General features: G+C 49.0%; 1 protein-coding gene across 1 annotated transcript in view; it reads left to right on the forward strand.

Moving 5' to 3' along the window:
* Nucleotides 1–12,734, forward strand: part of Sdk1 (sidekick cell adhesion molecule 1) — a 920,228-nt gene that overhangs the window by 851,401 nt on the left and 56,093 nt on the right. The window contains exons 33-35 of the mRNA XM_051205538.1: nucleotides 3,967–4,102; nucleotides 5,167–5,226; nucleotides 6,308–6,409. Of these exons, the coding sequence (XP_051061495.1) occupies nucleotides 3,967–4,102; nucleotides 5,167–5,226; nucleotides 6,308–6,409 (298 nt within the window). The remainder of the gene's footprint in view (nucleotides 1–3,966; nucleotides 4,103–5,166; nucleotides 5,227–6,307; nucleotides 6,410–12,734) is intronic.

The following is a 12,734-nucleotide window of genomic DNA, read 5'->3' on the forward strand; positions in this document are numbered from 1 at the left end:
TCCTCCAAAAGTCTAATGGTGGAATGCTTGATTCTGGACATGAGTACCTAGTTATGGGGTAACAGGGAGATAGATGAATAAGGTACCTAACTAATCTATTGATGGATCCAGAACTGGAAGAAGCTGTTGGGATGTGGTAGAGCTGTGAAGGGAGGGGTTTGAGTATAAGACTCGGTTAACTGGGGGTATGCCGTGTGTGTGTGTGTGTGTGTGTGTGTGTGTGTGTGTGTGTGTGTGTGTGTGTGTGTGTGTACCAAAGCAACCCCTCTTTCCAAGGTTCTCTCATGGATGTTCATCACAGCACCAGAAAGTCTGACAAACACATCAGGTGTTTAATTCTGTGTTTGAAATGAAGGTGACCCAGGATCCCTGTGTCCCTAAACCACTGGAACTTAGTCCCAGAGGAAACCCCTGCACCACTCTCCAAGACATGGGGGTCACAGGGATGTAAGCCTAGACCCCAGGAGAATTCAGCTATCCCTCTGAATTCAGATTTGAATCCCAGATTTGCCTCATGCTCTCATGAGACCTCAGGTGAGCAATTCGCTTCCCTGAATCCTAGGGCCCTGTTGTAGCATGGGGCAAGCTTGGCTTGTAGCCTACCTTCCACCTGAGCAAAGAGGGAGCACTGAGTAGAAGCCAGAATCTATGTGACCCAGCACAGTCCTGTCAGGCAGCTGGAAGGCAGAATGCTTTCTTAGTTACTTTTCTCATTGCTACAAGATACCTGAACAAAGCGACTTATAGACTCACAGACCTTCATGGAGAAGCCTGGGCATCAGGCGCCTGAAGAAGCTGTTTGTTCCACAGTCGGGAACAGAGAATGATGAATGCCTGTGCTTGGTTCTCTTGCTCCTCTTATACAACCCAGGCTCCCAGCCAGGAGATGGTGCCTCCCGCAGTGGGCAGGTCCTCTCACATCAGTTGACCTAAATCAAGATAGTCCCCCACAGACATGGCCAGAAGTTCTTGTCCCACATGATTCTCTGTTTCCTCAGGCTGACAGTTGAGATTAACTACCACAGATCCTGACAGTAGAGTTCTGCTCCTTCCAACTCAAGTCCCTCCTTTCACTCAGTTCTGCCAACACCACAAGACACTGTCCTTTGGGGTCTTCCCAGGGCACCATCCCCCACTGTGCAGTAGGTGATGAATGTCTGGTGCACCACGACTGATAGCTCAGGCTTGTTACTAACTAGCTCTTACATTTTAAGTTAACCCATATTCCTTATTTACACTCTGCCATGTGGTGGTACCTTTATCAACATGCCCCCTCTGCGGCTGCGTGGTGACTCCCTGACTCTGCCCTTCTTCGTCCCATCATTCCCAGTTGGCTTTCCCACATAACTGTACCCTGTCCACCTATTGGCCAGTCAGCTTGTTTATTAAACCAGGCCACAGCAGATGCTTCTGATGCCACATGGAAATCATTGTCCCAGCTTAATGCTGATCATCGTCCCCGGGGTAGAGGGGCTTGGCCTCCTCTTCCCTTTCTATCCTCTGACTTGACTGGAAATATTTCATTCTTTCACACTTCCTCTCCCAACCCTCAGATTGCACACTCAAGGGCTGGGGTCGTGTGTCTGCCAATAGCTGCATAACCACACTATGTCCCCAGCAAGGGCATTTCTGTTTTCCCAGCATCTTGTTTGTTTGATATTTTGAGTGAACAGAATCCAGTCCTCCCCACTTTCCCTGCTGTAAGTGTCTCCAGCCTGTGTGTCTTCTGCAAAGTTAGCCAGGCTTTAGCCACCCTCCCTCTGGTATGATCCCAGACTGACGGGCTGGCTTTGAAGGTGACCCTTTAGGAGAGATTGCAGGGCTGGCACTCGCAGAGCCTAGCAGCAAGCTTTTGATGTACCCACTCTCCCTCTCTTCTTGCTAATTTGAGTCAGTCCAGATCCCAGAAACAGGAGCACACGCCATCTCATCTGCCTAGCCTGAGCCCGGCATCCCCACCTTCCCCTAGTGTGAGGGAAGACTGTGCCAGACCTTCTGCATAGCCATGAGGGTTTATCTGAGCTTCAAGAGCAGGCTCCTGGTGTAGCAGTCAGAGCCACCTAACAGGGACGCATATCTCTCTGGTTCTTTGTTAGGGGCTTCAGAAAGCTGCCCCAGGGTCTGGAAAATACTTGCTGTCCCTTGTTTGGCAAAGGGTTTCTTATCCATGCATTACCACAACCTGCATACTTGACAGCCACAGAGATTGGTTCTGGAGGCCCAAAGTCCCAAGGTCAGGTGACAACAGGACACTGCTTCCTCTAGGAAAGGTACCCTCCTGGAGTCTCCCAGCGTCTTCTGGCTGGTGATGGCCATTTGAGTCCCCTAGCTTATAAACATACCGCTTTAATCTCCATATTCACTGGACATTCTTTCTAGGTACCCACAAGTTCAAATGTCCCTCCTCTTACAAGGACGCCAGCTATAGGATTAAGATCCTCCCAAATCCAGTGTGATTTGCTCTCAACTAATTCTAGCTATCTGGCAGGGGGTGTGGGTTGAGTCTGCTTCTCTAGTCCCCGCCTTACTGTTCCTAGGTTCCTTCCTCATCTGTACCTGCTCCTTGCTTTCCTGCCTCACCTCAAGGAGTTGAGCTAGACATGGGATTGGAGCTCATGTCTTCATACATCAGTTAGGGTTCTCTAAAAGGAAAAGTGAATATTATTAGAGTGGCATACAGGCTGGGGTCTGGGTAGTCCCACAATGGCCACCTTCCAACAGAAAGGCCAAGAATTCAATAGTTGTCAGCCCATAAGACTGGATGTCTCAGAACCCTAATCTGTTGCTGGGGTCCCTGAGGATTCCTAGAGAGCTGCTGGTCTTCAGTGTATGCTGGAATCTGGAAGAAGTAGGTTCTAACATCAAAGGAATGTCTTAGTAATATAGATGAATTTGCCAACAAGTGTGAGGACAAACAGGCAAAAAGCTTTCTTCTTCCATGTCCTTTTATGTGGGGCTGCCACTAGAAGCAGTGGCCCAGATTTAGGATGGGTATTCCCTCCTCAAATGATACATCACTAAAATCCCTCATGCCCAGCCACATGGGTTTTAGTTGATTCCAGATGTAATACAAGTTGACAATCAAGATTAGCAGCCATTATACCACATAAAAGGTGTGAGCAGGACTCCACAGCTGGCTGTGAGTCTGGGATGACTCATCTTTTCCCATTAATAATCTCAAAGCTTTCTCTCTCTCTCTCTCTCTCTCTCTCTCTCTCTCTCTCTCTCTCTCTCTCTCTCTCTCTCTCTGTGTGTGTGTGTGTGTGTGTGTGTGTGTATTACATATACAAGTGCAGGTACACACATGGAGGCCAGAGGACAATCTCAGGTGTTCCTTAATAGATATTTACACTGATATTTGAGACCAGGTCTCTCACTGGCCTGGAACTCACCAAGTAGACTACGCTAGCCCCAGGAATCCTCCTTATCCCTAGTGCAGGATCACAAGCACACACCACCCTGCCCAGCTTCTTATGTGAGTTCTGGGAATCGAATTCAAGTCCTAGTGCTTGCAAGGTGGTCACTTTGCCCACTCACACATCTCACCAGCTCTCCTCCTTTGTTTTTAACAATCAAGGGTTAAAGCCTGCATGGTGGCTTAATGGATAAAGGTGCTTTCAGGCAAGCCTGACAGCCTGAGTTTGAGCCCTAGAACCCACATGGTAAAAAAGATCAACTTCTGAAAATTGTCCTCTGGCCTCTACATCCATACCATGGCTCATGTGTGAACACACATGCCTGTGTGTGTATGTGTGTGTGTATGTGCATGTGTGCATGCACACACACATACACATATAATAATCATAATAAAATACATGCAAAAGTAATTTGTGGACAGAACCATAGGCTTGAAATAGTGACTCCTCATGGTGGGCTAAATTACACCAGCGTGGAAGCTACTAAGCCTTCTATACATACTGACTCTGGTAATAGCCCCAAATGGCTGCGTGTACAATGTCTTTGCAGCCTCCCCGGGATGAGAGCCTAAATGGCCTTCTGCAAGGCTACAGGATCTACTACCGTGAGCTGGAGTCCGAGGCAGGCACAGGTCCCGAGGCCAAGACACTCAAGAGTCCCTCTGCCTTACGTGCTGAACTCACAGGTGAGCCTTGCGTGTCTGTCTGCTCCTTGGAAGGAATGCCGGGAAATAATATAGAGAAGCCAGGTGAGGGAGCAGGCACTGCAGTGTGAATCCGGTGAGGCACAGAAGGAGGCAGTGAACATGGAAGCTGAATTGGGAGAGAAGGGGCCAGCTCTTCAGGGGCACATTGTGTGCAGAATGACCTGGAGCCTAGGCCCTGAGATGAAGGCCACATCTAATCTATGGGTGGGTAACTCCTGATCTCTGCTGAGACTATACCCTACCATAGCCAGAAGCAGCTTAACTGCAGAAGACTCTACCTCTATACCCCCTAAGCCTCCCCCAAGGAGATTGTCCCTAAATAGTATCATAGAAAATTCCCTTTTTGCCAGGTGTGGTGGCACTTGCCTTTAATCCCAGCACTCAGGAGGCAGAGGCAGGAGGATCTCTATGATGAGAGACAGACAGGGAAGAACACCAGAGCAACACTTCCTACCTAGTTCACCCCCATCAGGCCAGGAAGCTGCCTAATGTTGGTTCACCCAGTATGCAGTGGGCTTTCTGCTCCATCCCACCCTTTCCACCAGGGGCACCAATCTAACTGCCCACAAACTTGTCCCTGGTGGCTTGAAGGTTGATGGGACCAGGTGTGTGTATGCCTGTCCCAGAACACTTGATGGGTGACTTTTTCATCCCTTTCAGACTGGAGTCTTGCACCTTGCAAGCATCAGTCAGCTGGACAGACCTACAACCCAGAAAGGCTTGGGGGGTGGGGAGGAGACGCGTGTCTGTGTTGTTACTGTTGTCCTCTATACTGCTACCAACGCCCTTCTATTTGCTTCCTTCTATTAGAGGGCCAGCCCCCCACCACCTGTCTCAGGCTGGTATGTCTTGTTTGATGTGTTAGATAGAAGTGTGGTAACTCCCAGGAGCTAATGAGAAATTTACATTCTCTGTAGCACCTGGGGAACTGTAGCAGTCAGCACAGCATCCCGCCTAGCTTGTGGTGTGCCTCATGTCCACCCCACACATGGTTTGCAGGCATAGTGTCCCTCTGCACTAACTGCCTTCCTTACCCCTTGCAGCCCAAAGCAGCTTCAAGACCGTGAACAGCAGCTCCACATTAACGACGTATGAATTAACGCGTAAGTGCCCAGCACCTCGGGCCCTGTGACTGTGTGTTGTGATGCAGAGATGCCCATCCCTCTCTAGAGTCCAAGCAAGACCACCCTGGATTCGTGGCTCTAATTGCGGGAGTTCCCCTCTTTGTGGTTATGTCTTGGCATGCCCACATAACATGGAAACTTCTAGAAGCAGAGGCTGGTGGGGTCCCCAATAGTGCCATCTAGCTCCCCATCTGGCTGTGATGGAAGTAAAAGTCAGACAAGGCAAAAATCTCTCCCATGGCTCTCTTTGTACTCTCTCTCACACGCACCCACACACACATGCACGCACACACAATTATAGTGAAGTGCACAGGCCAACATTTTGCCATCTTAGCCATATTTTTTCAGTGTATGGGTATTTTGTCTGCACGTATGTATGTCAGTATACCTTGTATGTGCTCAAGGAGGCCAGAAGAGGGCATGGGATTACCTGGAAAGGGAGTTATGGATAGTTGTGAATCTCCGTGCAGATGCTGAGAATCAAACCCAGGACCTCTGGAAGAACAGCAAGTGCTCACAACAGCTGAGCAAGCTCCCATCTTAACTATTTTAAAGGCAGCAGTGCACGTGCATTCTCCCTAAACTAAAACCCTGTACACTGACCACAGGGGCTGGGTTTGTAGCTCAGTTGGTAAAAAAAAAAAAAAAAAAAAAAAAAAAATTGCCTCTCATGGAGAAGCCCTGGGTTCCATTCCCAGCATTGCATAAACCACGCATGGTGGTGCATGCCTGCAATCCCAGCACTTGAGATGTGGAGGCAGGAGGATGGGGAATTTGTAAGTGCCTGGGTTTTCATCTGCTGCCTCTTTCCAGGAGAGAGGCTAGACATAGACAGGTTGAGACATGAATGCTTTGTTACCCTTCACCTGGGCACAGGTGGGAGGAGTCATCTCTTGATTGACAGCAGCACCAGGAGCAAGATGAAGGTACCTCCTAGTCCTTCCAAGAGCAGGCTACTCCACTCCCTGGGGTCTCCATGTCCTGGGTGTGGCCCACAGAAGTTATCAAAGAGCAAAAGCTGGTCCAGTTGTAGCCTGACCCTGTGTGTTTGACCTTGCAGATCTGAAGAAGTACCGGCGCTATGAAGTCATCATGACGGCCTATAACATCATTGGCGAGAGCCCAGCCAGTGTGCCGGTGGAGGTCTTCGTCGGTGAGGCTGGTAAGCTCCAAGCCTGTCCCTCAGCTCTCAGCCAGACAAGGGCCACAGCAATCAATCAGATAGCTGCAGGAAACATAGAGACTCGCTTCATAATGAGAACACTGGAGACTCAAGAAGAATGATTTCTTTTGGTTCCCAGCTTCCATCCATTAAGTGGGGAGGGGTAGAGCAGCTTCTTTGTGGAGGAAGTAAAAGAGCTGGCCTACATCACAGGCTTTCTCCTCCTTCCCCTGTGTCCCATCAGGAATCCCAGCCTGCGGGATGGTGCTGGCTGCATCCTAGGCAGCTATCTGCCCTTGCACACAAACACAGAGGCAGCTTTACAGTGCTAGGAAATTATCAGTTTCATCAAGTTGACACTGTATCCGTTACTTTTCTTATTGCTATGACAAACATCTGACAAAAAGGAACTTACCAGAGTATGTATTTATTTTCTTGTGTCTCGTGACATAAACAGCTGAAGAAAAGACAGGTTGATTTGGTCCACTGTTTGAAGGTGCAGGTCATCATGGTAGGGAGGCATGGTCATATGGCCAGGCAGCTGGTCACATGGCTTCCACAGTCAGGAAGCAGAGAGAGGTGGATGCTGGTGCTCATATCATTTTCTCCTACTTATTCAATCCAGGACCCAGCCCATGGCATAGGTCACCTGTCTTTAGGGAGGTCTTCCCACCTCAATTAGTCTAATTGAGGTTTATCTCCTAAGTGATTCTCCTGCAGAGTTGACAATGTTTATGATCCCAGAGAGGAAGGATTTATTGTGACTTGCTGGCTGAGGAATGCATGGTGGTAGAGGTGGTTTATGGCTTTGTCAGCAGGAACATGAGGCGGCCCATTGCACTGGGCACTTGACATGAACCAAGGTCAAGTTATAGCCTGTATACTACATCCTCTAGCAACCTACTTCCTCCAGATAGGTCCTGTCTCCAAATGGTTCCATGGCCTCCCAAAACAGCGCCCCCAGCTGGGGAGCAAGTGTTCACAAACCTGAGTGCACTGAACATGGAAAGCACCACAGCGGTCAGTATTGACTGCCACACTGTCCTCCCTGTTTTGGGATGGTGACCTTGTCATTTGATTGAATTGATGGACACACTGGCAGCAAGGTCTCCTGTGCTGTCCTCCTTGCTATTGGCATACACAGGCACAGCCATCCTTCTCAAGCTTCAGCAATGCGGCTCTCCATGGGGGACTGTTTGAGTCAGAGTTCTCTAGAGGAACAGAACACAAAGACAGAATATCTATCTTGAAGAAGTTCTATTAGGTTGGCTTACACCACGGGGCTGGATAGTTCAACAGTGGCCATCTGCATGCTGAGAATCTGTTAGCTGCTCAGACTATAAGGCTGAGTGCCCTAGCAGTCCCCATCCATTGGTAAATGTCTGGAGGATCCCCAGAAAGCTGCTATTCCTTCACACACACACTGGGAGTCTAAAGAAGCTGGGCTCTGTGGTGCTGGCAGCAGCAACAGTGGAAGAAGAGATGCATTTACCAGCAAGGAGCAAAGGCAGGCAGGGGAAAACAGCCACTTTCCCCTCAGACCTCCTCCTATGCTGGCTGCAACTAGAAGGTGCTACCCACTCTGGGGGATGGTCTACCCTGCTCTGCTAATACTTCCTGCAGATGCTTTCACAACTTCCCAGAGGCTGGTCTGAGTTGATGCCCTATTTAACCAAGTAGATAAGTTCAACCATCACAAGGGCCTTGCAGGCCTGGAAGGAAATATGCCTAGGCCAGACCATGTGGCCAGAAAGAGTATCTGTGCTGTCATACCTAGTAGTTGCTGATGGGGAAAACAGGCAGGCATAGAACAAAAAAAGTCACCTACCCAAGTTTAGACAGTAGACAGTTCCAGCTGTCCAAATACTGCCCTTCTCACTCTCCTCACCTCAAACCAGGCCACCTGTGATTGTATGACCAGATATACAGTCGCCTGGGAGACACACCTCTAGCCATGTCTATGAGGGATTATCTGGATTAGGTTGATTGGTGTGTAAAGGCCCATCCTCAATGTGAGCAGCAGTACCCTACCAGCTGGGGTCCTGAACTGAATGAAAAGGAGAAATGGGACTGAGCCCAGCATCCATGTCTCTCTGTTCCTGGCTGTGATTGCAATGTCACCAGCTGCTTTACACTCCAGCTGCCATGCCTCCCTCACCATGATGGACTGTGAACCCTCATACTGAGAGCCAAAATCAACCCCTCCACCCTTTAATTGCTTCTATCAGGTATTTTGTCACAGGGAAGAAACGTGTATACCAGTTCTGTGTCTCTCCACCTCTCTCTTGGGGTTGCTAAAATGTTTATCACTGCCAGTGCCTGTCTGTGCTATAGTGAATTTAGTGTTCCCAGAAGTTCCACCTGCTCCCCCACTGCTCCTCTGTGCCTCAAACAATACATGTAAGTCCCAGGTCCCAGCTGGCTTCCCTTTGCTCCACATCTTATCCTGGGGAGAATTCTCTGGAAGGAGGAAGTAGTGAGCCAATAAAGCCTCCCTTCCAGTTAGTCACTGCCATTCTCCTCTGCTCCTCACATTCAAGCCCCTGGCTGCAGTGGTGGAGCTCATGCTCCTGTGTGTGTGTGTGTGTGTGTGTGTGTGTGTGTGTGTGTGTGTGTTTGTGTGTGTGTATTTGTACATGAGTGTAAGTGCACACCTACAATAGCACATGTGTGGAGGTCAGAGAACAACCAGTGAGAATCAGTTTTCTCCTTCCTTCATGTGGCTCCCAAGAACTGAACTCAGGTCATCAGCCTTGGCAGCAAGCACCTTTACCTGCTGAGCCATCTTGCCTACTGGTCCTCCATTACCACTACATTCTGAGCATCACAAGCAAGTCAGCCTGAAATACTCAGAGGCTATTATGGAAACAGACCCAGCTGTGGTTTTGTGAGGGAACTTGTGGGTCTGAATGATGACCCTGTCTTTGGTTTGCTGTGTGATCTTGAGGATATGACTCAACCACTCTGAGCTTTAGCCTTTGGGTGTTGTGAAACGGTATGGAAATCTGTGAGCCCCAGTGAGGATACTCAGGTTCATATCCCAGCAAGGCTCCCAGCCCATCTGCCCCACAGAATGAATCTGTAGAATGTGCTTGACCTCTCTTCATGTTTACTGAACAAACACAAAGCTTCTATGTGAGTTACCTGAGGCATCTGGTTAGCTATGGGACCGGGCTTGGATGGAGAGTGGGTGTTCTCCCTGAATCTCCTCTTGATCAAATGCGTCCTGTTTACCTCTGTGAGCCACGGGGAGAAGATAGTCTGTAGGTGCCTTTTCACAGAGATCTGTGTCTGAGCACCCGTGGCACAAATCAGGAAGAAAGATGAGTCTGCCAAGAACCACTGAACAGGAGGCAGAAGCCAGCTCCACCAGCTCCAAACAACCCCCAGATGGAAGAGTTCCATCCATGATACTTGCATGAGCTCAATTCCATTATAGGGAAATACCTATTTATTTATTGGAGACAGCATCGCATAGCCCAGGCTGGCTTGGAACTCACTATGTACCTGAGGATGGATGGCCTTGACCTCCAGATCCTCTTGCCTCCACCTCATAGACATGCGCCATCGAGTCTGGGGCATGCCATGCTGAGGATGGAACCCAGGGCCATCCTGAGGCCAGGGCGTGGCTCAGGTGGAACATATGCTTTGAATATCTAAGGCTCTATGGTCTAGCCCCAACACCATACAAAAGCAGAGGCTGGGGAGGTGGCTTAGTGGGCAAATAGCTTTGGGAGCAAGCAAAGGACCTGCATTCCCTCCCTAGAACACATGGAAACAACAAAGTGTGACATTGTGGTATGTGCTCTAATCCAACTGCTGGGGAGGCAGAGACAGGCAGATCCTTAAGGATCAATGGCCAGCACAGCCTAGCTTACACAAACTCCAGGCCAGGGACAGACCCTGTCTCAAAAACACAAGGCAGATGGTGCCTGAGGAACAGCACTAAAGGTTGACTTCTGACACACACACATGGCACACATACACAATCCTAAGTGCCCACTAGTAGCTGAAGGGCCAGAATTTTGGTCTTTGGTTTCATGAATTTTCCCAGAAGAGTGGAGACAACACACACTTGGTGCTCACAGCCACTCAGGCTCAGTGGGGTTCCGTGATTTTTGAAGTACATAGTGATGTGGAAGAGAGAACAGCGCCTAGAATCTGTGACCCCAGCATTACCTCAAAGCTGTGGCTTCCTAAAGTTACAACATTTCAGGTTTTATTTTGTGTGTGGCGGGTGCATGTGTGCCGCAGTGTGCTTTTGGAGGTCAAGGAACAACATCGTGGAGTCACTTCCCTCCTCACGCTATGTGGTCCCAGGGGTCACACCTGGCTCAACAGGTTTGGCTGCAAGAGCCTTTACCTGCTAAGCCGTCTCACTCACCAGTCCTTCACTGTTTTTATTAGTTTGTAATTATGTGTCTTCGTGTGTGTGTTAGTGTGTACATTTGTGCACAAGAGTGCAGTGCTTATGGGAGCCAGAAGAGGGCATCAGATCCCCCGGAGCTGGAGTCGCAGGCAATTACGAACTACCTGGTGTGGATGGTGGAGCGTGGGAACTAGGGTCCTGTGCAAAAGCAATAGATACTTTTAACCACCGAGCTGCCTCTCCCACCGCAGCACCACATAAACTGGGTGTGATATGTCCTCCTGTAATCCCAGTATCTGGGAGGTGGACACAGGAGGATCAGGAGTTGAGAGTCATCCTCAGCTACATAGTGAATTGAGGTCAGCCTGGCCTTGTACAAGGCCCTCAGATGACAGGGAAAAGAATCTTGCTGTAGAAAGTGGGTTTTACCTTTCCTTTAATCCTACAGGTTTTTAATTACTGTTGGTTAGAAAGAGAGAAAAGGAACCACACTTCTAGCTGTTTCAGCTCCCTCTAGTGACACATTAAGCCAGTCCTGGAGCCCATTAAGTGGAATTAAAAGGATTCAGAACTGTGCTAGTTAGAATATGTGTTTATAATGAAGAGAGTGGCAGCCACTCAGGGGTAATTAACGCAGTTGCCATGTTTCCTGGGACTTCACTAGCCCATCAGGTTCACTACCCTCAGGTTCACGGTGCCAGGGTAACCTTTAACTCAGCACACAGTAGAGACATTACAGGTATCACAGGTGGTCCCAGCAGCCAGCCAGTCTGCCCATGCTGTATGCAGGGCTGTATGCAGACAGGATCAGGTCTTGCATCAGGAATATGAAATGAGTATCCCATGAGAGCCCCCTGACCCCATAAGCAGCTGAGAGGAAACTATAGTCTCCGTGACATTCTGGAGACTCTGATCTCAGAGGGAAGCAAGCTGAGCATTATCGTGAGTCTGAGAGAGTGTTTAGGGTCACCTAGAAGGGAAGGAAGGTTGAGAGTGTGAAATGGAGTCACAGGGTTCTCAGAACTCAACCTTCACACACAGAGGAAGGGACAGCCCTAGAATAGGGGAGAAGAAAGGAAGATGGCACTCCACTCATGAGCCACACCCCAGCCCCTCACTGGGGAAGTCTAGGCAGGTGCTCTACCACTGAGCCACACCCCAGCCCCTCACTGGGGAAGTCTAGGCAGGTGCTCTACCACTGAGCCACACCCCAGCCCCTCACTGGGGGAGTCTAGGCAGGTGCTCTACCACTGAGCCACACCTCCAGCTCCAATGTCTTCTCTGTAGCCTTTTCTCTTCATTCCTCTGCTTGTGAGCTCCAGTGCCCTTCCAGAAGTTTCCACCTCAATGTAGGGAAATAGCTTAAGTTTGGAAGTCAAACAAATCCCAGCTGAATATAGATCATTCTAGGGCAAGGCATGAATCCAAGTTGCCTAATGAGAATAAGGCATTCATTTTATTTTTCAGTAGCATAAGTCTTGTGAGGGACCAGGAAACTGATTTGCATGGCTGTTGTTTAATGTAATCATGATCTGTCAAGACCTGGTTCTCACTATGATGGGAAACTCTCTGTACAGGCAAGGGGAAAAATAAACAAAAAAATGCTCAACTTATAGAGGTGGTGAGTGGCTTTCAACTTTGCCTATCTTACAAAGGGTGATAGCAGCTATTGAACAGGGTAGGAGTCTAAGCTCCCAGTGCTTAAAGAAAATAAAGGTCATTATGGTGGGATCAAAGGCTGGATTTGTCTGCAGGGTAGAGGGTTCAGAGCTAACTTTGAACACTGAAGTATCTGTAAGAGACCAGATGTGGTGGCTCTTGTCTCTAATGCCAGCACTCCAGAGGCAGATCAGGAGTTTGAGGTCAGACTGAGCTACAAGAAAGAAAGAAAAAAGAAATACCTTCAATTCTAGATATCTCTGGGGAAATATGCTATTGCTGAGCCCTACCTCTAGC

The sequence above is a fragment of the Phodopus roborovskii genome, unplaced genomic scaffold (assembly GCF_943737965.1).
Source record: "Phodopus roborovskii unplaced genomic scaffold, PHOROB, whole genome shotgun sequence".
Lineage (NCBI taxonomy): Eukaryota > Metazoa > Chordata > Mammalia > Rodentia > Cricetidae > Phodopus > Phodopus roborovskii.